At 34.6% G+C, this 24,195-nt stretch overlaps 1 protein-coding gene across 5 annotated transcripts; it reads right to left on the reverse strand.

Annotated features, from left to right (window-relative positions):
- Positions 1–1,498: 1,498 nt before the first annotated feature.
- Positions 1,499–21,460, reverse strand: LOC111000552 (myoneurin). 5 transcript variants are annotated; one of them, XM_022270031.2, is made up of 6 exons: positions 21,091–21,460; positions 20,718–20,868; positions 20,197–20,238; positions 19,443–19,574; positions 18,697–18,885; positions 1,499–2,402 (listed from the first exon to the last, which is right to left on the reverse strand). In XM_022270031.2, the coding sequence occupies exons 1-6, from the start codon at positions 21,244–21,246 to the stop codon at positions 1,837–1,839; spliced, it is 1,236 nt and encodes a 411-aa protein (XP_022125723.2). In that variant the 5' UTR covers positions 21,247–21,460; the 3' UTR covers positions 1,499–1,836. The 5 variants fall into 5 exon arrangements, with proteins under 5 accessions (XP_022125723.2, XP_022125724.2, XP_022125725.2 ...); XM_022270032.2 differs by lacking the exon at positions 1,499–2,402 and adding an exon at positions 4,838–5,506 and having other exon boundaries at positions 21,091–21,457; XM_022270033.2 differs by lacking the exon at positions 1,499–2,402 and adding an exon at positions 11,433–12,140 and having other exon boundaries at positions 21,091–21,459.
- Positions 21,461–24,195: the final 2,735 nt, after the last annotated feature.

A 24,195-nucleotide genomic window follows, 5' to 3' on the forward strand; every position in this document is an offset into this window, starting at 1 on the left:
TTTGCTCGAACGATGATGGAAAACATCGTGAGGAAACCGACATGTCTTAGACCCTAAAAAACAGTCGACGACAGGTGTCAGGCACTGGAGGCTACATGCCTATTAGATTTAAAAATGATCATGAAACAGATTCAAAAAATCTTAGGCCAAGACCTAAAGAGGTTGTAGCGCCACTGATTTATTTATTTTTAATATGTAACAGCTAGATAACACAACGCTTGTAAATAAGAATTTGTGGACAAGTCAAATAATGAGAGAAAAATAATTTTTATTTTTATGTCATTTACAATAACTTAAATTTAAGATATTAGTTATGCACTGACAAGCTGGAGTGACGTCATTCGAGCTGCCGTAGATCGATCAGGCTGGTGATCACCGAAGGGTCCCCTCTTCATGAGGTTCTTGGGATTTTATAACCAAAAAAATTACAATATAAATTTAATTAACAATTAACAATAATTATATTAGTGCTGTATTTAAAAATTGTTTATTAAATAAAAATATTGTTAGATAACAATATTTTAAATATTATGTAAATAACAATAGTACATACTAAAACAAATTTATTCGACATTTAATAGTATGGAAATACAGTCAAAACCGTTAACGACGACATCGTTTAGAACAACATACCGGTTATATTGACCAACATCAATAGTCCCGGCTGAATTCTTTTGTATTAGGTTCTTAATAAATATGTTATCGGCTATTACGACTATCGGTTATAACGACTAAATATGAGTAGTCCCTTCAATGTCGTTATAACAGATTTTGACTGTATATACAAATTTAACTAAGATGCGGCCGGAAGAAGGCCTCCTCCAACTTTTTGCAATTCACAGCTAATTACATAAATAACGGAATTTAAAATGGCTGTTGACATACCCCATATAATTTCTTTTATTAATAAGCTAGGTTAAACTGAAATGTAATATTACATTTGGTACACATTTTTCTACTAACGACATCACAGCAGCATGTGAAGAATCTAGGGACTTGGTCGTATTGAGTGGTACATTTGTAAAAAACTAGGATTTGTTAGGTTAATCAACTACTTGCCTATTAGAAAAATTATCTGAGAATCTAAGACAATATATTTCCTCACGATGTTTTCCTTCACCGTACAAGCGAAACATAACCACTATGGAATAATAGAAATAAAAAGCGAAATTTCGGTTTAAAACAAATAAATACATTTATTATTTTAAAGTTAAGTAAACAGTAACATGTTAAACATTATTTCATCTGTATTTTTAAATAACATAATTGTGCGTTTGGTGGCGCCAGATTCGACTAGTCTTGTACATTCCGATTTCCCTCTAGACAGCGTTTCAGAACATATCATAAAGGTCTGTATTCACTCTGATTAGTGATTAGTGCAGGTGATTAGTTGCCTGCGTAGTAAAGTGATTGAATAGTAAGAGGCGTGTTCTATTTTTTGCGAGTAAACTGCGCCCTCCCTTCCCCCTCACTTGCAGCGCGCCTGCCAAACTATATGACAATTAATTTACTAAACAGAGCCACTTATCCATAATTGTACTTGCACTAATCAATGTCAATTACTAATCACTTGCACTCGCACTAATCAAATCCTGCCGCGTCGCCTCCGCGCGTTTTTCCTCTGTTTGATTCACTCCATTACATTAGTAAAATTAAAAAAAACATTTTCTTGTTATAAGCATTTTTCTGTCCTCCACTAAAGTTATAAACGTTTCGTAATTAAAAACTTTCCAGTAATTTCTTTAAAAGTATTTTTTTTATAAAATAATCAAACAGAGGCCACGCGGTGATGGCGTCGTGTGCAAGTACGTTGGATCTTGACAGAACGTTCTCATCTCACAACATATCAGTATGCCGCTTCGTAATGTGATACTTCAAACTGCTCTGTTGCACGAACGACTCGTTGCAAATATTACAGACATGTTTCCTTACATCCAAATGCATGTATATATGTGTTTTCAGATTCTTCTTCCACCTAAAACTCTTATCGCAATAGCTGCATTTATATGGACGTAACCCTGTGTGTATAATGGAATGTTTTAATAATAAAGTGTTCGACACGAATTTCATCTCGCAAATTGCGCACGTCAACTGCTTTTCGCCCATATGGTATTCTTTCTGATGGCGCAACACCTGATTTGGGAAGGCAAACTTTTTGCCACATGCGCCGCAGCTGGGTAGAGGCAAGCCGTGGGCCTTTTCCATGTGAAACGGGCGATATTGTGTTGGCACTTTTTCCGAACACATATGACAACTGCGTAATTTGGGACGCTGTTTGAGGTGCACATACTTGTAGTGTTGGGTCAAAAGGGCGCGTTTTTTGAAGTTACGGCCGCAATCCGCGCACTGCCATTCGGTGGAACCGTTCTCTACCCTTTTTATAAATTTTATATCACGTTCATCTGGAAACAAATTATTTCATGAGAATTTGTCAGTTGAACATTTAACTACTAGAGCCGTTTAAAGAAAACACTTTTTTACAGGATTGAATCTATGTATGTATGTAAACTTATAATTATTTCACATAATTTTAAATTTATTCGACGTTTCGCAAACACGACAATTTCAATAGAGAAGACGGCCTAAAATTATCAAACACCAGGGATCCATTAATACCCAAATTAAAATCTCAATACATACAATCCGCGAAAATGGAGGACACCGTGAGCAATTTCTGCAGAAATTGTTTAGTCGATACCAACTCCGGGGAAATAAATACATAATATAATACAACTCTACAGCTGTGATACTTTTTTGACATTTAACACCTTTTGTCTTCAATCACCGTGACCACGCATATAAAGCACGCGAAACGTCGGATAAATGTAAAATTATGTTAAATAATTATAGGTTTACAATAATACATAGCTTCAATCCGGTAAAAGTGTTTTCTTTAAATGCGTAAAAGCTTTGTAATTAAAAGACAATATATATAAAACTATAATAAAATTGTTGTATTCAAAAACATTCCATTTTAGAAATAAAAGCTAGCAAATAAGAATATTATTTTTTTATGTATTATAAAAACGCAAACTAACGAAACATACCAACACAGAGTACACACGGCATACATACATCAATGACTACATCAATGTACACAAAATTTAAAGGTTATCATAAAATTATAAGACACTAGCTGAACTGGCAAACGTCGTTTTGCCATGTATATCATTTATGGTTATTGTGCCTCACTCGACATAGATAGGTATAGTGTGTTGCGGACTTTTTTGTAGATATTTATAAGATATACAATTACTTAGAACATTTTATGGTTCTATCTTTAATAGTTTAGGCAGGGTACGCAAAATAAGTAACTTTTTTGGTTGATTTTTTACACCTTGTGTCCGAAAAACCCTAATATCTTACGGAACCCTATTTTTGTTCAAAATTAAATATAGCCTATATTACTCGTGGATAATGTAGCTTTCGAATGGTGAAAGAATTTTTAAAATCGGTCCAGTAGTTTATGAGACTATTCATTACAATCAAACAAACAAAGTTTTCCTCTTTATAATATTAGTGTAGATTCACAACAATACAACATGTAATGTTACAATAAAAATAAATTACAACAAACTAGAATTTGAAATATAAATATTAAATGAAATGTAATTTTAAAATTGCCACAGGGATTAAAATATTTTATTTTTAATTACTTTTTTTATAAACGTAATTTGTATTATTCCGCGTTCTATCGAATGTGACTGACGTAAGGATGCAATTATTACAGGTTTTGTGCTATATACAGTTCACATCATTTTCGTCAGTTTCACATTTACTCATAAAAACTTTAACATATCAAAAAGTCACAATTGACTTTTTGATATGATTTTAAAAACAATTTTAGATTATTATTTAGTGATATAACTAACTCAAATTCTTATTGTTAATTATATTTGTTCAGCTTTAAATTTCAAATTAAACATTCAAGAACCCGCCAAAACGCTTCTCTAGCAAGATGGCGTCGCAAGAAATCTGCCAATCATGGCAGTCTGAGTCGTCACATGAACAGACGTCAAATTTTCCCGCCAAAACGTTTTTACAGCAAGATGGCGTCGGAAAAGCTAATTGAGCATTGAGTGAACTGACAAAAGGTCTGCTTCAACTGCTACTGTAGTAAATAAGTCGTTTTGTAAATATTTTTATATATTACTGCTTAATATTGTGTTGTTTTGTATGTTTGAATTATTTTGTATGTGATATTAATGTATATATAGTCGCCGCATTGAAGTAATCTATAATGACAGCTTATTTTGTTAAAAATAAAAATAAACTAAAAGATATTATGCACTGCCATGTAAAAGATATTATGTACGTCATTATCGATTCCACTAATCTGCGGCCATTTTGTGTCACGTGAATGACGTATAAATCAATATATATATCGATTTTTAGATAAATTAATGAGTAGAATAACTTTTAATGATATTTTTACTGTTTGTTTACTAATATTTTAGTTATTTATCTGTATAAAATCCATTCATCTGTATTACACTCAAGGACACTTTATTTTTATACTGTCAAACATCGCACTCACACATATTATTGAATTTAACAGATACTTAATGGTACAATTTGAATTAAACAACAAGTGAGGAATGGACATCATACAATTAGTTAATACACAATGTCTATTAATATCTGTCAAAATATAGCTACGTCAAGTTGACACTTGAGAATCCTTTGTCTGTGATGTCTACGTGATGCTAAACTGAATAATTTTAAATAAAACTAAGTTTAAGTAATTAATATCTCGTTTATTAATAATTTCATATATAAAAATGTACATTCTTTATTGTTATTACTACAAAATAATATTAAATGTTATGACACATATATATATATATATATATATATATATATATATATGTATTGCGATACCTATTCGTTGAGACTTAAAAGCGCTCTGTGGTCACCGGTACTGTCTACCGACGCCAAATACCAACGTAAAAATTAAATAAATGAGTAATAGACAATACATTTAGACTGTCCGAGTTTATGTAATGCTTTAATAGGCTTTATAGTTATTAACGTTTCTTATACAAATGTCCAGCCATATGCCGCCTCAAATGCTTCTTCCATTTGAAAGCCTCATCACAAAAGTCGCACTTAAAGGGCCGTTCGGTCGTATGTTTGATGACGTGTTGTCGTAAATTCGCCTTCGTCCCAAATCTCATATTGCACACTGGACATACAAAATTCCTCTCGCCCATGTGAAATGTCTTCTGGTGTTTCACAACTTGAAATGGGAAGGCAAACTTCTTTCCACAAGCACCACATGTAGGTGCCGGTATACCGTGGACTTCCTCCATATGCTGCGCTCGAAGGTAAGCTCTGACCTTCTCGGTGCAGTAATAACATCCATGCAGACGAGGTCTCTGCTTCAAGTGAACGTGCCTGTAGTGTTGTTTGATTGAGTCCTTTCGTTTGTATGTGTTCGAACATATTTTGCATGTGTATGTTTGTGAGCCATCCTCTTCGAGCAGTGTTGAACAATATTCCGATTCTAAAACAAAAGAGATCCTTGAAGAAATTATGGAGTGTAAAAAGTTGCGACGGTGGCGTAGCAAAAGGGGGGCGGCGGGGGCGGTCCCCAAAAAAGGTGTCACCCACCCGGTCTCTCAATTGTAAGAACAGTGTACAAAAAAAAATCGCTAGCATAAAAAAATATTTTTCAGAGATTCCTCCACTTGCACTAGTACAGCTCTACGTAGAATTCAGGGATTCCCGCAAAAGTGATTGACGCTGTTGTGGGGGATTCCCCGTACCATACCCGCGATCATTTAATAAAGGATCCATGTCCTTTATCATATAAATTTTTCAGCTTTTTACTTTTGATGAGGTGACTTCCGCACCGGGTGTCTGGGTAGCTGCGCCACTGAGTGGCGACACTAACTCTTGGTCTTGTATGAGTTTAGGGACCTATTCGATCACCACTCCAAAAAAATTCATTGTTTCTTTCCATTATTAGTCATCGTTACTTAAAGTAGGGAAAATGGAAAAAATATATCGTGGATTTTAGGAGTTTATGTATCTATTTTAAAAGATACCTACATAATCGATTTAAATAACTTCGCTCGATAGAAAAAAAAATAATAGACAATTTTTGACACTTTGAATTCAATTTATGACGAAAATTTATAAAGAACATGATTTTGAAATTTACACTGTATATTAGACAAGCCTCCTTCACCGTTCGAGTTACTGTTATATGCGTCAATAGAAAGTCCATTGGTGCGGTTGGGAATCGAACCTACGATCACATGAATGACAGTCGTAGGCTGAATAATCAAGGCCAATACTGCAGTGCCAGTTTAATAACTATAAACCTTATTTTTATTTGTATCTACCCCACACGTAAACCAACTAGTTTCTGAAACCTCCACTTGCTTATTATTTATTTATTTATTTACTGCAAAGTTAACATCGTTTAATTTTTTTGCGAAACTAATTTTTAACTGTAATTTAATATTATCTGTATAACAGTAAAAACTAGACAGAATTAAAAAACACAATTGGCCTGTCATTTCCTCTTACAATAACAGTACTAAAAATACATGACAGTAATATATATGGCCGATAAAAATGATGGATTGGGTAGTTCGATAAATAGTTCGGCAGTTTTAGATTATTTTCTATTTATTTCTATTATACAATAACCCACTCGCTACCTCATTTAGCGACTTCACGGCTAAGTATTTATTTTATGATACATCTTATATTTTCACGACTCATTCTTGTATACTTTACAGCCGCGTTAAATAGTGTCATTGTTTTAGGTCACACGAAGTTGACATTAGGATACTTGTCAGTCAACTTGCACATATAACGGGAAGTATTTAATTTGAAATTAACCACTATGGTTCTACCTATTTGAGTAACGACGACACAGAAAACACATTTTTTCTTAATAATTAATCAATTCATATATGAACTATATCTGTGTTTTATCTATAGCTGAACACTGACAGAAAAAACAAAAGATCGGGGCCTGAGATGAAATACTTTACAATGCTTAATAAATGCTAATAGTTTAATAAACACGCCTTTCGCAGATTTTTATTTGACGATAACCACTATATAATTATATTTCATTTTGAAGTTTTTTTTTTTTTTTTTCTATATACATGTGTCTTCACTGAGACATCATGGAACATTACGATCTAGCCTAACTTAAGACTAATAAGTAATTTAAGTCTAACCTAATTTACTAAAAAGGATTATTATATAAGTGAGTGTCCAATAACACTACTTACAGTCTCTATTAAAGGGAAGAAGACACTCTGTTCTTGTGTTCTATGTTGCAGACACTCTTTAGCACTTGATATTTACGTACATTATCACTAAATCACTAGTTCAAATGGTTTTGTCCTTTTCAGTCTTCTCACTAAGTCCGTGGTGTCAAGGAGTTGGATAGCCTCGACATTCACGTGATGGTGGAGCCTATGTTCGTGTGCTCCAGCAGTCTTTTTTATTACTGTAGCGACGTCCTCAACATTAAGGTCCCGGTGGAGGTCGTAATTGCGAATGTACCAGGGAGCATTGACTATTCCCCTGAGCACTTTGTTTTGGAAACGTTGGATCACTTGGATGTTACTATTACTGGTGCAGCCCCACAGCTGGCAACCATAAGTCCATACAGGTGTCAGGACTTGTTTGTATATCAATAATTTATTTTGTACTGATAAGGTGGAATGCCTTCCGAGCAACCAGTACAATTTAGTGTAACGGAGATCCAACTCTTCGCGCTTCTTTTTAACATGGACCTTCCATCGTAGTTTAGTGTCCAGCGTCATACCTAGGTACTTAGCTGAATTTTCGAACGGAACTTTGTCGTTATCAATGTATACTGGCAGGTAATTTGATGTCTTGTTGGAAAAGTTAATGTGAACTGATTTCGACTGATTTAGTCTTATCCGCCACTTCTTGGTCCACAAGCCAACAATATTTATAGCTCTTTGTAGTTTTACTACCGCTTCCTTTTCAGTAGCTGCCGTAGACATGATAGCAGTATCATCGGCAAAGGTCGCGATTATGTTATCTTCTAGTTCAGGGATATCGCACGTGTATAAGAGGTACAGGACCGGACCTAATACACTCCCTTGCGGCACCCCAGCTTTTATTTGTTTCAGTTCTGAATAATCATCTTCTTGTCGTACCCTAAACGTTCTTTGTGTTAAATATGACTCGAGGATATTTGAAAATTGACGAGGCAGTAGTTTCTTCAATTTGTAAACAAGTCCTCGGTGCCACACTTTGTCAAAAGCCTGAGCTACATCCAGAAAGACCGTGGAGCAGACTTTTTGTTCTTCTAGTGCTATTTCAATATTATTTGTAATTCTATGGACCTGCTCTATGGTAGAATGTTTATCTCTGAAACCGAATTGGTAATCCGGTATGAGCTGCTTTTTGGCAATAATGGGGTTAAGACGTTTGAGAAAGAGTTTCTCAAATAGTTTTGCTATAACAGGTAACAGTGAGATTGGCCGGTAAGATGTTACTTCGTGTGGTGGTTTTCCTGGCTTAGGAATCATTATAACTTCCGCAACTTTCCACATACTGGGAACATATTGAAGTCGAAATGTGGCATTAATTAAGGTTGTCATTTTAACTACGGCTTTACGGGGGAGATGCTGTAGTACCTCACCCGTAATTAAATCAAAACCTGGCGCCTTTTTCTTAGTTAAACATTTAATTTCTCTTATAACTTCTTTCGGTGTGACTAGACGGATGTTTAACTCTTCTAACGATGTTTCTTCGAAGTCAAGTGAATCTTCTTCATCGATTTGAAATATATTTTCTAGGTGATCAGCAAACCTCCTAACTTTTTGTATGTTACTTGCAGCCCAATTCCCATTAGACTCTCGTAAGGGAGGAATATGTGTTGTAGGTTTTTTGATATTTCTTATCGCTTTCCAGATGGAGTAGTTGGTGGAACCATCAGATGTTAATTGGCTTAGGTATTTATTTATTGAGGTATCTTTATATATTTTTATCTCTCTCCTTAGTTGTTTAGTAAGATTATTCAGATGTTTTTTGTCTTCAGGACATCTTGTGGAATGCCACCTTTTTCTTTGAGCTCGTTTTGTCTGTATGAGATTTATAATCTCTTTTGGAAAGTAGTTGTTTTGTACCTTTTTCTTAAATTTAGGAGTATTGCTCCAAGCAGCTTGTTGGATGTTCTTTGTAAAGTTATTTACTTCAAATTCTAATTGTTCCTCAGTCTTTAAAGGTACTCTTAGGTCTATCATATTCTCAAGATAAATTTTGAAGCTGTCCCAGTCCGTATGCGGGTTTACGAGAGATGGATTCAGTTTTCGCTTTATAGGGTCTTCGCCAATTGTGAGTAAGATTGGTGAGTGATCTGAGTTCATATCATTGGCTTCCTCTATTTGGAGAACATTTGGTGATACTTCTCTAAATATGAAGAAATCTATAAGATCTGGTATTTTATTCTTGTCTGTTGGCCAGTAGGTAGGCTTTCCTGTCGAAATAGTATCACATCTCAAATCTTTCATAGCATTGAACAGTTCTTTTCCTTTAGTCGATATTAATCTTGATCCCCAGTAGGTATGTTTTGCATTGAAATCGCCTCCCAACACAAATCTATTTCCAAGACTTTCTAGTAGGCTTTTGTACTGATCATACTTAAGTGCATGTCTAGGTGGGCAGTAGATAGATGAAATTGTTAATGGACACTGTTTCATTGCTACGCTTACAGCCACAGCTTGAATATGCTCTTTTTCATATTTAAATGTCTCGTGGTGTTTTAAACTGTCCTTTATTATAACTGTACTTCCCCCACTGGATTTATTACTGGGATGAAGGGCATGGTAGGCTTGATATCCTTTAAGTTGAATGTATGACTCCCTGGTAAAATGTGTTTCCGATACCAAGCAGATGTCAATGTTTTCATGTTTAAGAATAATATGAAGTTCTCTTTGGTGTTTTAATAACCCATTAGCATTCCATGCCATTATTTTTAAAGACATCATTGCTTCAGACGTTTAGAAGCTGCTATTATGGTGCCGCTTTCTAGTTTTTTAAGTCTTTCATCAAAAGATGTCAATAATGAAAGTATGGTGTTAATCTTTTCATCTATGCCTGTGTTAGCTTTCTCGTTTTGTTGTGTTGAGGATTTAGCCTTTGGTCCTTTAGTGACCTGAGCAAAAGAAACAGTCTTGGAAACTAGTTTTTCTGGTTTTACAGATTTGACCGGTTCTGTATTTGATTTTGATTTTAAGACGTTTCTCATTTTTTGCAGTTCTTTTGCAACTGCACAGCCTCTATAGTTAGCTGGATGTGACTCACCACAGTGAACGCACTTCGGTTTCGCGTCTCGAGGCTTGTTACAGTCTACTGTGAGGTGCTTTGCAGTACATTTTACACACCTCGGCTCCTTGGAGCAGTATTTCTGTGTGTGCCCATAAGCCTGACACCTCTTGCATTGAGGAATCAATTTTGGTGATTTCAGTGGCTGTACATCAATTTTGCAGCCAAGTATCGATTTGATTTGATAAATGTTCTTTATGTTTTCCTCATGATGGAAAGAGAGAATGAACATGTTCAGCGGTTCCTTGTTTTTCCAGCTATATTTAACGGCTGCGTCTAAAATTTTAAATCCTTGGAGGATGAGGTCTTCAACTATCCTATCAGGCTTGCAAGAAGCATGCAGATTTTTTGCCATAACTCTTATTGGTCTGTTCTGCTTGTTTTCGTAAGAGAACCACGAGGCTTCTTCATCTTTTAGATGTTTTGTGATACATCTATAGGTAGCTTCGCTATTGGTATTGATCTTCACCGATCCATTTCTGAGCATTTTTACTGTAAAGGAGTCTTTATTTAATTCTTTTTTCATTAAAGTGTCGTAAAATGATTGGTATTCAATCACATTTTCGACGATAATCGGGGGTGGAAGGGGTTCCTTTTTGGACTTTTGTTTGGCTACTTCACTACAAGTAACTTCTTTCATGGGGGAAGGGGAGGTGTTTAGTTTCCTTTTCTTTCTGCTTTTTTGTCGCACCCATTCCGTTTCTTTAGCCAGTTCTTCTTCGTCCGTCTCATACTGGATAGGTTCAGCGGCTGCCGCATCCCTTTGTGTTAAGGGTTGATTTTGCTCGAGCTGAGCTATCCGTTCCTTTAGTTCATGGACAATAGTTTCCAGGTCTGAGCATCGGGCTCTTTCCTTTTTCAATTCAGCTATTAATAAGTGGGTTTTAATTTCACTGACAATTGGAGATGCCATGATAAATTTAAAATAATTAAAATTATAAAATCAAAAACCTTGCCTTAATTCATTACACAGTAACAATTAGGTCAACGATTCATCGTAGCGCGACCGCAGCGCTGCGTCAGCGCGTTGCACTTTTTCGATTACAATAAGAAATACGCGTCGTTTCTAACCGAAATGGAAACTACGACTGAAACTACTCATTTTGAAGTAACAAAATTTAGTCAAAAGTAATCGTAAGGTTTATAATAAAACTAAGTCAACGCCATCTTAAACTTAGACTCTATTCAGAAACGACTTAGCCCTAAGTCTAACTTAGGTACGTCAAAAATGATTTGACATTGAGTCATTTTAATTCGTTTCTTAATCTTACCCCATAGTATATTAGTTTTATATAAACGTGACAATATAACTTTATTATTCGTAGCACACAGTAAAGTTATATATTAATTCTGTCTATGCTTCGACATATGCCTGGACCACTGTTTCCGCCACTTGAATCGTTCATCACAATAATCGCACTTATGGATTTTCTCAGTCGAATGCTTGACCTTATGCTGGTACAAATTCACCTTAGAACCGAACTTCATATCACAAACCGGACAGGCAATATTCTTTTCACCCATATGAAAGGTTTTTTGATGGTGTATCACTTGATGTGGATATGAAAACTTTCGCCCGCAGGCGTTACACGTAGGCGCGGGGACGCCATGTTTTTCTTCCATGTGTTTCGCGCGCAAATGCGCTCTCACTTTCAGCTCGCAGAAATGACAGCCTGTCATTTTAGATGTCAGTTTGAGGTGCACAGATCTATAATGTTGGATAAATAGACGCTTCTGTTTAAATATTTTTCCGCATGTTCTGCATTGGTAGTCGCCAGATTCTTCGATTATTGAATACTCGTCGCTGCCTAGAACAAAAGATGGTGTCACTTCTGTTTCTCCTCTTGTAATCGTCCTTATTGTTTATAAATATTCTTCCTTATCTAGTCTGTGTTGAAAGCCTATTTTTAAATTTTTATGAATGACACTAATTCTTGTGGATGCTTCACTAGTACAATTTAAAATATTATAAAAACATTGGGCGTCATAAAACATGGATTAAAAGGTATCTAGAAACGGTATTTTATCCTTCTTCTGAAGTCATACTGAAATCTGAATCTAACACTTAATATAAGTTATTTGGGTTTGTTTCAATTCGTAATAGGTAAATTGATCAGTTTAGTCGATTATCGGCTTCAATAAAGAATCCAAAAAAATCCATACGATGTTTTTTGTTCCTACATGTCTCATGACAGGAGCAAATGAGCAGGCGGGACATTTTGAATGAAGTGATAACCGCCCATGCTGTACCGGATTAGCCACATAGCAAGAGTAGAAAATGCTACGAGCCCCGCCAATTTGGGTGCCCCCGCGCTCTAACGTCGTCTACATTTACGTAATAAAAAAAATATTAATTCACTTAGCAAAGTTATATATCTTGCCTCACTTCCACTTAAAAATCTAAAAGTCATCACGTTAAATTGTAAAAATAAGAAGGTATTTTACAAACTTGATCTGAAAGTTCTAATATTTCATTATAATTGGTATATTAAGACTAGCGTCTATACCACATCTACCTTTCAAGCTGTCAGATTTCTATTTTTATAAGAGTTTCTTAATGATCTCTTTTTGATGAATATATATCATGATTAATTGCTTAATAAGTCTTATTTAAAGTGTCACTATGTCTATATATTATGTAGGAATCTTGATTGGAACACCTCTGTGTGATTTGGAGTAGCAATTTACGCTGCCGGAGGCAACTCCAACTATTACTTAGATGCAAATCTAAGTATTGAAAAATTATTATTTTATAATTTGTGCAATATCTTGAAACTTGTAAACAATCCGCTATTTAAACTTTCTTTATTGGTTACTATAGATGTAACATTCTGCATAAAAAAAAATTAATATTATCGTAGTCGTATTTGTTAAGTAAAAAACGCTGCCATAACGACGAGAGATATATAATTGAGTTCTGCAAAAGCATATATATAACTTTTATATTATAAAAACAGGTCAAAAGCTCAAAAACTACTGCACGTAATCCTCAATATCTAGAATATTCTAGATCGAGTCATGGGAGCAGTTTAGAATAATTTTTTTTAAAGGGGCAAGTCTTACAATAAAATCAATCTGCTTATATAAATTTTTATAACACGAATTTCATAATTAACATTCTAAAAGTTCACATTCGGATGATACTTCGTCATGTGATAATTCAAACTGGCCTTCTGAACAAACGCCTTCCCACATATTTTACAGACTTTCCTTTTGTCCTCTGTGTGTATCCTCTGATGCATGTTCAACGTTGTCCTCCTCAAAAAGGTCTTCTTACAAAACTTACAATGGTAGTCCTTCACCGTCTTATGCTTAAACTTGTGTTTATACAACGATTTTATACTGAACGTGTCATAATCACACGAATCGCACTTATATTTCTTCCCCAGCATGTGAAACACATTTTTGTGTCTCCTGAACTGACACAGACTGTTGAACTTAGTCTGGCATGCGGTACACTCGTATCGTTCGTCAACACTATGGGCATGTAGTTTGTGAACCACAAATGATGTTAGCGTCATAAACCCCTGGTCACAATATTGGCACGTATATTTTGGAATCTTGTAGTGTTTCGTGCGGATGTGATCCCTCAAGGCTCGGTTTGTGCTGTATGGGGTGTTGCACCGGGTGCAAGTATAGGTCCCATTATTGTATGTAAAATCGTTCGGCTGGAGGACGAACTTTGGCTTTGTGCCTAAAAGAGAAAATTCTGTTAATTCGTAAACAATCAGTCATTTCGACAGAATGTCTTTGAAATACTTTACAGAGTCTTGTACTAAGAGCTAAAAGATTAAGCCTAATTCTGGTCAATTACGGTGGATTAAGCTTTATATAAATCTCAAATACTTTACAGAGTCTTGAACTAAGAGCTAAAAGATTAATTCGGGTCAATATCAACATGAAGACGTTTTTGCGGTAGACGTAGTTATTAATTTGAGAAACAATAAAAAAAATAATTTAATTTTAATTTAAGTAAGTAAGAAACGGTGCCTTAACGATGAGAGATATATGATTAAGTTCTGCAAAAGAATATATATATCGTTTCACTACATATTATAAAACAAAGTCGCTTTCTCTGTCCCTATGTCCCTTTGTATGCTTAAATCTTTGAAACTACGCAACGGATTTTCATGCGGTTTTTTTAATAGATAGAGTGATTCAAGAGGTAGGTTTATATGTATAATAACATCCATTTAATAGTGGAGAAGTACTGTTATTTTTGAGGTTTCTAATATGATGTAAATAATTACATTTTTTCCTCTTACATTGCAAACGTAGGCTGAACCCTACCAGTTTTATCAAAATAATGTACTAACGTAGTATTGTACACATTGAAAAGGTCTACAGAAAAGTCCGTGATGGTATATGTCTATCTCTGATGGATAACCCACATTTTTATATACAACGTTCACAGATTTTCTGAAGTGTATTTAGTATCAGCATTGCACCCGTGCGAAGCCGGGGCGGGTCGCTAGTATATTATAAAAACAAGCCAACGCTCAAAAAATACTGCACGTAAACGTCAATATCTAGAAAGACTCATGTGGACAGTATAGGGTATATTTTTTATGGGGCTCGTCTAACAATAAGAAAACATTTGCTTACATTCATTTTTATAATACTATATAAATTTCATAATAAACATAATTAGTTTTGTTCAAATGATAGTAACAATTGAAAATTGTGAGTACCCTCAAAATATATAAAAGTAAAATAACTTCATTTTTTATAAAACCTTTAAAATTTCATTAATTCTAAGTGATATTGCGATCAATTCTTGCCTTATCTATATTGCGATTGGTCTGTGTAATCTTCTACTTCTAGTGGATATTGTGATGTAAGAAACTAAAGCAATAAATAACTATATGATGTATACTATTGTGATGTGACTCCTGACAAAACATTATGTCAACTCAATGATGTCTTGTTCATATTAATGTAATTTCTTTGATACGTTCAATAAAAATCGTGTATTCAAATCTCACGAGAATCGCCAACGATATACAAATAATTCACTTTTCCATTTAATTAATCTAAAAGTTCACATTGGGATGATACTTTGTCATGTGATAATTCAAACTGGCCTTCTGAACAAACGCCTGTCCACATATTTTACAGACTTTCCTTCTGTCACCCGTGTGTATCCTCTCATGCAGTTCTAGCGTTGCCTTCCTCAAAAAGGCCTTCTTACAAAACCTACAATGATAGTCCTTCACCGTCTTATGCTTAAACTTGTGTTTATACAACGTTTCGAAACTGAACGTCTCATAATCACACGAATCGCACTTATATTTCTCCCCCAACATGTGAAATCCATTTTTATGTTTCCGTAACTGACTTGGCGCGTTGAACTTAGTCTGGCATGCGGTACACTCGTAGCGCTCGTCCACATTATGGGCGTTTAGTTTGTGCACCACAAATGGTGCTAGCGTCATAAACTCCTGGTCACAATATTGGCATTTATATTTCGGTAGCTTGTAGTGTTTCGAGCGGATGTGATACCTCAAGGATTGGATTGCGCTGTATGGGGTGTCGCACCGGGTGCATGTATAGGTCCCATTATTGTATGTAAAATCGCCCGGCCGGAGGGAGAACTTTGGCTTCGTGCCTAAAAGAGAAAATTCTGTTAATCTTCTTCTCAGGCTTCGATCTAATCATTTGGACAGAATTTCTTTCAAATACTTTCCAGACGATAGAATAGTCTTATACTGAGCTCTAGTACATTTAAGCATAAATCGTGTCAACTTAAATCCTATCCAAGTCTTGTATCCTATAAAGCATTATAAAAACTGTGAAATATCTACGAGTTCTAAAACAATTTTCATCATCCTTCTTAATAGGCGTACTAAGAACAACTTTGAGAACCCGTCACAACGCATCTATGCAAGATGGCGTCACATTACTTCCTATGACGTAACATACTTGTAAATATGTACAAATGTCAAGTTTTTTGGGGGTTATTTATCTTGTAAAAATCACATTTAAATCCGCTTTCCATGAATCTCGTCACATATATGCACACAATGGGTAAAGTGTGTTAAGTTATGTAATTGGATGTAAGTAAATGTATATTTTATTTTACACTAATAGCTATCTGTATATGAAACACGACAAGATGACAATAAAAGATATGACTAGCCACTACTAACAATCCGCCCAAAAAGTTATTTTCTTTTGTTTATTCAATTATATTCTTATTCTTCAAGAACTGGGGTACCTGAACGTTCTTTGCGATATAAATATCGGCACATAAGTCTAGCGCTGGCCGATACGCGGAGGGGATTGCTGCGCATGTGTACTGTGGTGCGGGGGGGGGGGGGGAACGGAATGCGACTGGAGAGCCAATCGACGATCTTCATTCCGCTAGCCCCCCTCAGGGGGGCTTTCATTACTTCTGCGCAATAACGGTCAGCGCTAGAGTTTCGTGCCGCTACTAATACCAAGGGACCGAACCAAGGCAACAGACTTTTTCGAAAGACAAAGACGTTGTATGTATTTGCCTACTGTTACAGGCTCGGACTATCGACATGTTTATAGGTTTGCAGAGTGTTCATAATCGCTATAATATCGTATACATTACAGAACTATATATTTCATTTATTTTCGGCAATATCGTATAAGTTTAATACTATAAAATAGAGTATTTGTAATAAATAAATGTGTGCCCACGCGAAAATTACTTTTTTAAATTATGTAAGGTTACTTTTCAATAAATATCTGATTTTTATTTCAAAAATGTAGACAAGATGTTGTTTACACAGTTCGTTTGTATAAATAGATTAATATTTCATCGATGTCAATTTATCAAGTCTCAGTTGTCCGTGTCAATTATGACATTTGACAATTAGAAGCTAGATATGACAAACACATATTTCTCACCTAAATGTTAAGTTTTATTTAATTTATAATTGAAATTATGCATATGGCTTGTAAATAACATAATAATACCTACTATTATTATGTAATTTACAAGCCATTAATATATTTTTACTTATAGAACAGGGGGCAAATGGGCAGGAGGCTCACCTGATGTTAAGTGATACCGCCGCCCATGGACACTCTCAATGCCAGAGGGCTCGAGGACCCTAAGTCGAATTGGTTACATAATTTATATTATATAAATTATATAACTAATAATTACTAATAATGACAACGAGTTTATGTAAAAGCGTTTATCTCAGGAACAACGAACTAAAACAATGTTCTGGGTTAGCGGGCTCCTTTATATAATTTATGTTTCACTCTATATTGGCCACTCACTCACACTCACACGTAAAACAATATACTAAAAATAATACTATTTATATCCAACGATTTAGAAAATCACCACGCTTATAAAACTAAGAAAGAGAGTGAGCTAAATGCACAGCCTGGCTAATCCAGGTTAATTAGATTACTTTAGGGCCTTGGGTAGAATGCCTAGCGAACCCCGAGGGCCCATCTTAAGGGCGTGTGATGGGCTGAGGTGTTTTTAGTGGGTGGGGTCTCGCTACCCCTCTGAATAGCAGAGGGATGTGAGTGAAAATCCAGTCCCCGCGTCAAGTTCGATATTCTTGATGCGGGCCTGCATTAGTGCATTTCCACCTCATTAAAAAAAAAGATTCAGGATTTAAAGAAACAGCAGGCCACCATAGATAAATTTTATAAGCTCGACACAAACTTATTCGATATCCGACAGATTTCTATTAGTTTTGTGAAGATTTTTTTTGGTTTGACATTGAACACATATAACTCTTAATTACTCTTTAAAAAAAAAATCAGTGGCGCTACAACCTCTTTAAGGTCTTGGCCTCAGATTTCTGAATCTGTTTCATGATCATTTTTAAATCTAATAGGCAAGTAGCTGATCAGCGTCCAGTGCCTAACATACGCCGTCGACTTTTTGGGTCCAAGCCATGTCGGTTTCCTCACGATGTTTTCCTTCACCGTTCGAGCAAATGTTAAATGCACACATAGAAAGAAAGTCCATTGGTGCACAGCCGGGGATCGAACCCAGGACCTCAGGTATGAGAATCGCACACTGAAGCCACAAGGCCAACACTGCTCACTACAACCTTTGCTAGCCGACCCTAGATATACTACTTATTACATATACTTATTATTAATTATAGGAAAATAATCCAAAATGGCGCTTAATTCATACATATTAAAACCAGGCTCGCAGGTCCGTTGCCGGCCTTTTAATAATTGGCACTTTTCTACAACCATTTTGAACGTTACATTTAAAACTTTTAGATATATTTTTATAAAGTTTTACCGCATAATATATAAATGTATACATATGAAGTCAATACTATGTATTTACTATTTATTTGAGATTTATTCAAGCGCCATTTTGAATTAAAAGAAAAGTACTAAACTAACCTTTTCTCTCTGTGTCATCTTCTTTCTTTTTCTCTTTCTTTACTTTCTTCTCTTCTTTTGTCACTTTCTTTTCTTTCGGCGGTTTTTTCGGTTTGGGCTTCGGTTTTGGTTTGGCCTCCTGCGCTGCCTTAGTCTCTGTCACGTCTGTTGTTTTTTGAATTCTAGATCTAAGTGGCCTTTTTGGGTGTTCTTAAAATAAAAAGAGTTGTTGGTTTATTAACACATACATTTAAAATGTCAAATCTATATGTCAGACCCAAAAATCAGAACTAAAAAAACTTTTAGTTCTGGGCCTCAGAGTTCAAGGCCTCCTGTGCCTGACACACACTGTCGCCTTTTTGAGTGTGGCAAAGTATTACGTAAGAAGATTTACAGAAATTTATATTCCCCACTACACACGAATATTATTATATTTCAGAAATAAATAAATATTATTATTATATTATTATTTCAGCAAAACTAAGCAAAGCTAGCATAGTACATAAACGTTTTTTGTATGCTTTACAGAAAGTCCATTACTTCACAGCAGGGGACTGAACCTACGTCCTCAAGGATTGGAAGACGCACACAGGCAGACACTGCTCAAACAGTTATTTACCTATACTATAAAGATCTACTAGTCTATGGTTGACTAAAACCTGCATGGTGTCCAGCTTGTATATTGAATCTCTCATTTTCAGACACTAAGGGGCATTTACAGCCAATTTTTTGTATAATAATAATACTAATAAAGCTACAAAAAATACCTTCAATCTCATTATGTTCCCTTGGTTCAATTTTTAAATCTGTGTCAATTGTGTCCATGTCATTGTCTATATCATCATCTATATAATTATCCATTTCATCATCTAAATCATCATCCATATCATCATTGTAATCTGAAATTATAATTGTGGTATAGCATAATAGATAACGGGCATACTGACTTTTCAGTAAGCTAGTAAAAAGTATAATAGGTAGAAAATAAGTATTTAAAGTTGCCTAAACAAAAACTAGTACATATACGGGATGCCAAAAAATGTCAGACATCACAGTCCATAGACACCCATTTTGTGGGCTTTGAGGGAGTTTTAATTTTCTAAATTACTTTCATAGTGTAGTAACTGAAGAAAATCGGTTTACATGTTACAAAAATTACTAACCTAGTACATACATACTTATACACATTTTTAAACTAGTAAGTTTTTTATATGTAAACAAATAAGGATAATAAATATTTGACAAGTAAAAAGTACTATTAAAATGAGCATATCTTTTAGCATGGATCATAAAGTGCATGGTTTTAGGTCCCTAGTAAATATATAAGCTTGGGCATTTGAACAAAAATCTTAAGGTAAATGTGATATACATATATATTATTGTTATAGTTTTCATCCACAAGTAGATTAACATTCTGTACCAAGCCCAAACAATTATTGGCCAGGCATGAAATCAAACATTAATGCTATAGCAACAGTTAATATATCAATAAAATTACACAGAAATATAAGGAAAAAATACCTTCAATATCCATTTCAGGTTCCTTTTTAATTTGTGTCGACACTGAAAATTTAAAAAGAAAAACAGAATTTTAAAGTAAAACGCTTGGGGTTGGATCTTATATTCAATACCTTGAATTTGATTATACTGAGTATGTCGGAGTCTCGGGGGACCTTGATTCAAAAACCTCTGTGAGATTTGGAGTAATTTATGCTGCTTGAGTTGTAATTTAAGCTAATTAATTTTTTTTTTTCGATGTTTTGTGCAATATTAGAAATTTTCAAACAAAACAAAATTTTCAAAAAACAATCTGCCAGAACAGTGTGTTAGTGTTACAGTGCAGATTATTCGTTAAAAAGCCGTTACTTTTTAACGCTTGGCTTAGTGCATTTTGTTTACAATGAGTTAGATACTACTTCAATCTATTATTTAAATTTTTTTTTCACAACTGATCCAATGTACTTATTATGGATCCAATATTATTGTGTTGCCTAAAAATATGAACAATTTAATATTTCTATTTATATCCAATTAATATTTACCAGCAATTGATGAAGATGTTAATAATTCATAGAATTTCTCTTCACATTTTAATACTTGCTCTTTGAAAGAAATTGATTCACGTAACTTTACAACACATTTTGAACATATTGAATATGTTGGAATACAGAGACCTCCTGGCACAGGATCAATCTAAAATTGAACAGGATAAAGAGTAAAGCAATATCCCAATTGAAATTTAGTCTTTACAATAGAGAATGTTAAAGATAGTAGTATAAAATCATTTGTAAAGATAAAATATAAGAAATATTTTCATCAATCTTAAAATGTATATGATTTATTGAGTGTTTTGTATGGTGATACAAGATTTTTAAATATATGCTTGTTGTGGTAAACCATTATGCGAGAAATTACCTCTATATCAAAACAGGTTCTTAACATATCGGAGTATATTTCTTCTCGATTATTGTATGTATTAGGCGTCGCCAAATTGAAAAAATCTCCTTCAGCATGACAACATCTACACAGGTCTTTCGCAATAATCCAGGTACTAGCGTCTTTTGACACCATTTTAATATTTTATTTTACATTTGTGTTACATAGGGTTATTGTTATGCTCTGTTTTCGTTTAAAATATTGCTTCTTTTTACTAATTTATTTATTCTTAGAACTAGTAGGTACTTAAAACTTGTTAATTGTAAATAAAGCAGCCTACTTTTTTTTTAATTTTATGACCTGGTAACATAGACCTCTATGTCATCCTGCAGCCTAGCCAGTGGCTAGCGTCTATAGCTTATGACCACAGACTAAGAAGCGGTAATTAAAAATACAACACAGAGCCCATAAAGCCACAGAACATAGACATCAATAATATTATAAGCAGAAACTGAACAGAGGGCAGTAGGTGGTTACGATCCCCACCCGCTTACTAATACGCTTACTTCTGCTTCCACTTACGAAGACAATAGACATTCGCTGCCCGGACGTCGACTAGAGTGGTCGCCGGTTTCGAAGCCGCGTACTGTGAGTTCGTTCTATGTTATTTTTATTCGGCGTGATTTTTTTTTATTGTTTTTAGAATATCTAAAGTCGTGTTGTTTTGTTTGTATAAGTCAGTTTTAAGATAATTTTTAGTGTGATTTTGAAATTACCGTGTTTTCTTAAGTTTGTTCATAAAAAACTTCTTAGGTTATTTTGAATAGTTTTTTTTTTATTTTATTTAATTATCACTTCTGGTTGCTAAAAATATTTTTATAAGTAGCATATACCATCATTTTAATAATAGGCAGGCTGTTTAGAATTACATGACACTTTATAACCCGATTTTGCAAAGCTATAGGTTTCCCAGTATTTCTTTATAAAAACATACTAAAATATGTATAGAGCCTCTAAAATATTATGAAATCATAAACTTATTTAAACACGGTTTTTTTTTTAAAATAATATTAATTGTTCTAAAAATATACAGTTAATTACATAAAACTATATGTAATTCAAAATTCAAGTCATTTATTAAATGCTTCAAATTTTATATTTACTGCTAATTAAGGCTGTACGGGTTCGGGACGAGAAAGAACTGGCATTAAACTGTCCGTTACTCTTCTTAATCGCAAGTTTTTTGTTTAACAAAATGTTTGCAAGGTGCTGCAACCATTATTATTTAAGTAATGAAACTAGTACTAATAATAAAAAGAACAAAAATTTGTTCTCTATCAGTAGTAGGTAGCAGTAGGAACAACACGCAAATAAGATACATCACCGCATACACGAATTCAAGTCACCACAAGTAGCACATGATTGTAAAATGAATACAGATATTATTTGTTTAATTCTAGTTTTTTATTTTTGCGGCTAATGTGGCTAAATATAAACTTATGATTAAACACTGGAAAATTCTTTAGCAATAAAATTTAAAATTGTAAGTTTTCTTTCTCCTATATTTATTACCGTAACATTACATAATTATACACTGTGGACTGCCGAGTGCCGACTGCCGACTATGGTTATTGGGTGCAAAGTGCAAACAGCCGACTATGGACTATCGGCTATCTGTGTAGTGTGTACCGTGAATCGTGATGTGTGCACTGTGCATCATTTAGATTTACTAATTTGATAAAGCAAAATGGCAAAATATAGAGGTTAATTCGTCATGTTAGTTTTATAGTTTTTTATTACGGGTCAACAAGCTTAGGAAAATGTGTAATGACTGCGCCAAGAGAACTTGTCCTATGTTTTCGCTGTAAGCTAAAGTGTACCAGTTATTAGGAGCCTTAAAAATTGTATTTAGTTCCATGGGTTCTTAAGTAAATGTAGGGACAGCACTCTAATACAGTGCTATGCATAATGCATTTGCATTTGTCTCGCCAGGAAGCAGGTTATGGTTGCGATTGAGTCGAAAATCTTTTTCTTATTCCTGTATGAAGGACAGTTCGTTAGCTTGTCTTTTCGAAATCATCCAAGTTCTCTAGTTTCGCCAACAAAATGTATTAAAGCCTCGTACAGTTCTATGACAAGGGTAATGTCAATTTCCACACAAGTTTCTTGCTTGTGGCGTTAATGCGATCCAGTCATCCCCAAAAAACAGTCATGAGGGCCGTTTCAAAACTTGCTTCGCATACGACGGCTCTCTTCTGTTGGATGTTCTTTTGTAAACTTGCTTGTGACTGCTCGACCTGACCAACGATTCGATAATGGACTTTTGATTGTGAAATTGGCTTGAAGGAGTTTCCAGCACTGAGTTGGCACTGCAAGTAACTCTCGCGAGAGAGCAAGACAAGGGAGGGAAGCGGGGATGGGGTGTGGAAGTGTCTCGGATACTATGATATCCATGCACAGCAAATCTGTGTAAAGATCTTCATTAAACTGTGTCTGGGTTGTCTTGTGTCTATAGGAAACAGATAGTTGAAAAAACCACAAGGGGCAAAGTATTTCATCGAGTCAATATAGTGGACAAATTAAAAAAAAAACTTGGCACATTTTGCAGCTCTTCGCATCTTGCTGCCGGTCGGGGCCTACTGGGCCTTTGGGCAAATCCGCCTATGCCTCATCCAACTTAAAGTAAACTCTTAAATTTGTCTCTGTGCAAGTCTTGTCTCCTATCATTCATACTTCATTGTAAATGACAATATGTATGTCCCACTTCAGATTTTGAAAAGCTATATCTAGTTAATGTAAGAATTTTTCTGTTCTTAGTGTTTTTTTGTTAAAAGTATGAATAAAATAGTTTGTTTTTAATACCATACATAGGCTATTGACTGGTCCCAAGTTGCCTTAAATCTTTATTGTCTGATACTTCTATTGAGTGTTTCTTCTTTCTGATGTCCTTAAAAATACCTCCATTTGGTTGTTTTGGTATATTTCTTTATGCTTTTGAAAATCATCCTAAAATGTATGTTATGCTTGTATCTTAAGTTGGAGGATATTTATTTATTTATCTGGAAACAAAACGGATACAGCTTGACAATAAAAATAACATTAAAAATAAAACATAAAATAAACACATTAGATGTATCCACAATA

The sequence above is a fragment of the Pieris rapae genome, chromosome 24 (assembly GCF_905147795.1).
Source record: "Pieris rapae chromosome 24, ilPieRapa1.1, whole genome shotgun sequence".
Classification (NCBI taxonomy): Eukaryota; Metazoa; Arthropoda; class Insecta; order Lepidoptera; family Pieridae; genus Pieris; species Pieris rapae.

What these genes read in the sequence shown, in the direction of transcription:
- LOC111000552 (XM_022270030.2), bottom strand. Translation starts at nt 21,246, where the DNA reads ATGGTGTCAAAAGACGCTAGTACCTGGATTATTGCGAAAGACCTGTGT. An exon ending in ACCTGAAATGGATATTGAAG is followed by an intron (nt 19,575 to 20,196) that starts GTATTTTTTCCT and finishes TTATAATTTCAG; the next exon opens with ATTACAATGATGATATGGAT. An exon ending in GGAACATAATGAGATTGAAG is followed by an intron (nt 18,886 to 19,442) that starts GTATTTTTTGTA and finishes TTTTATTTTAAG; the next exon opens with AACACCCAAAAAGGCCACTT.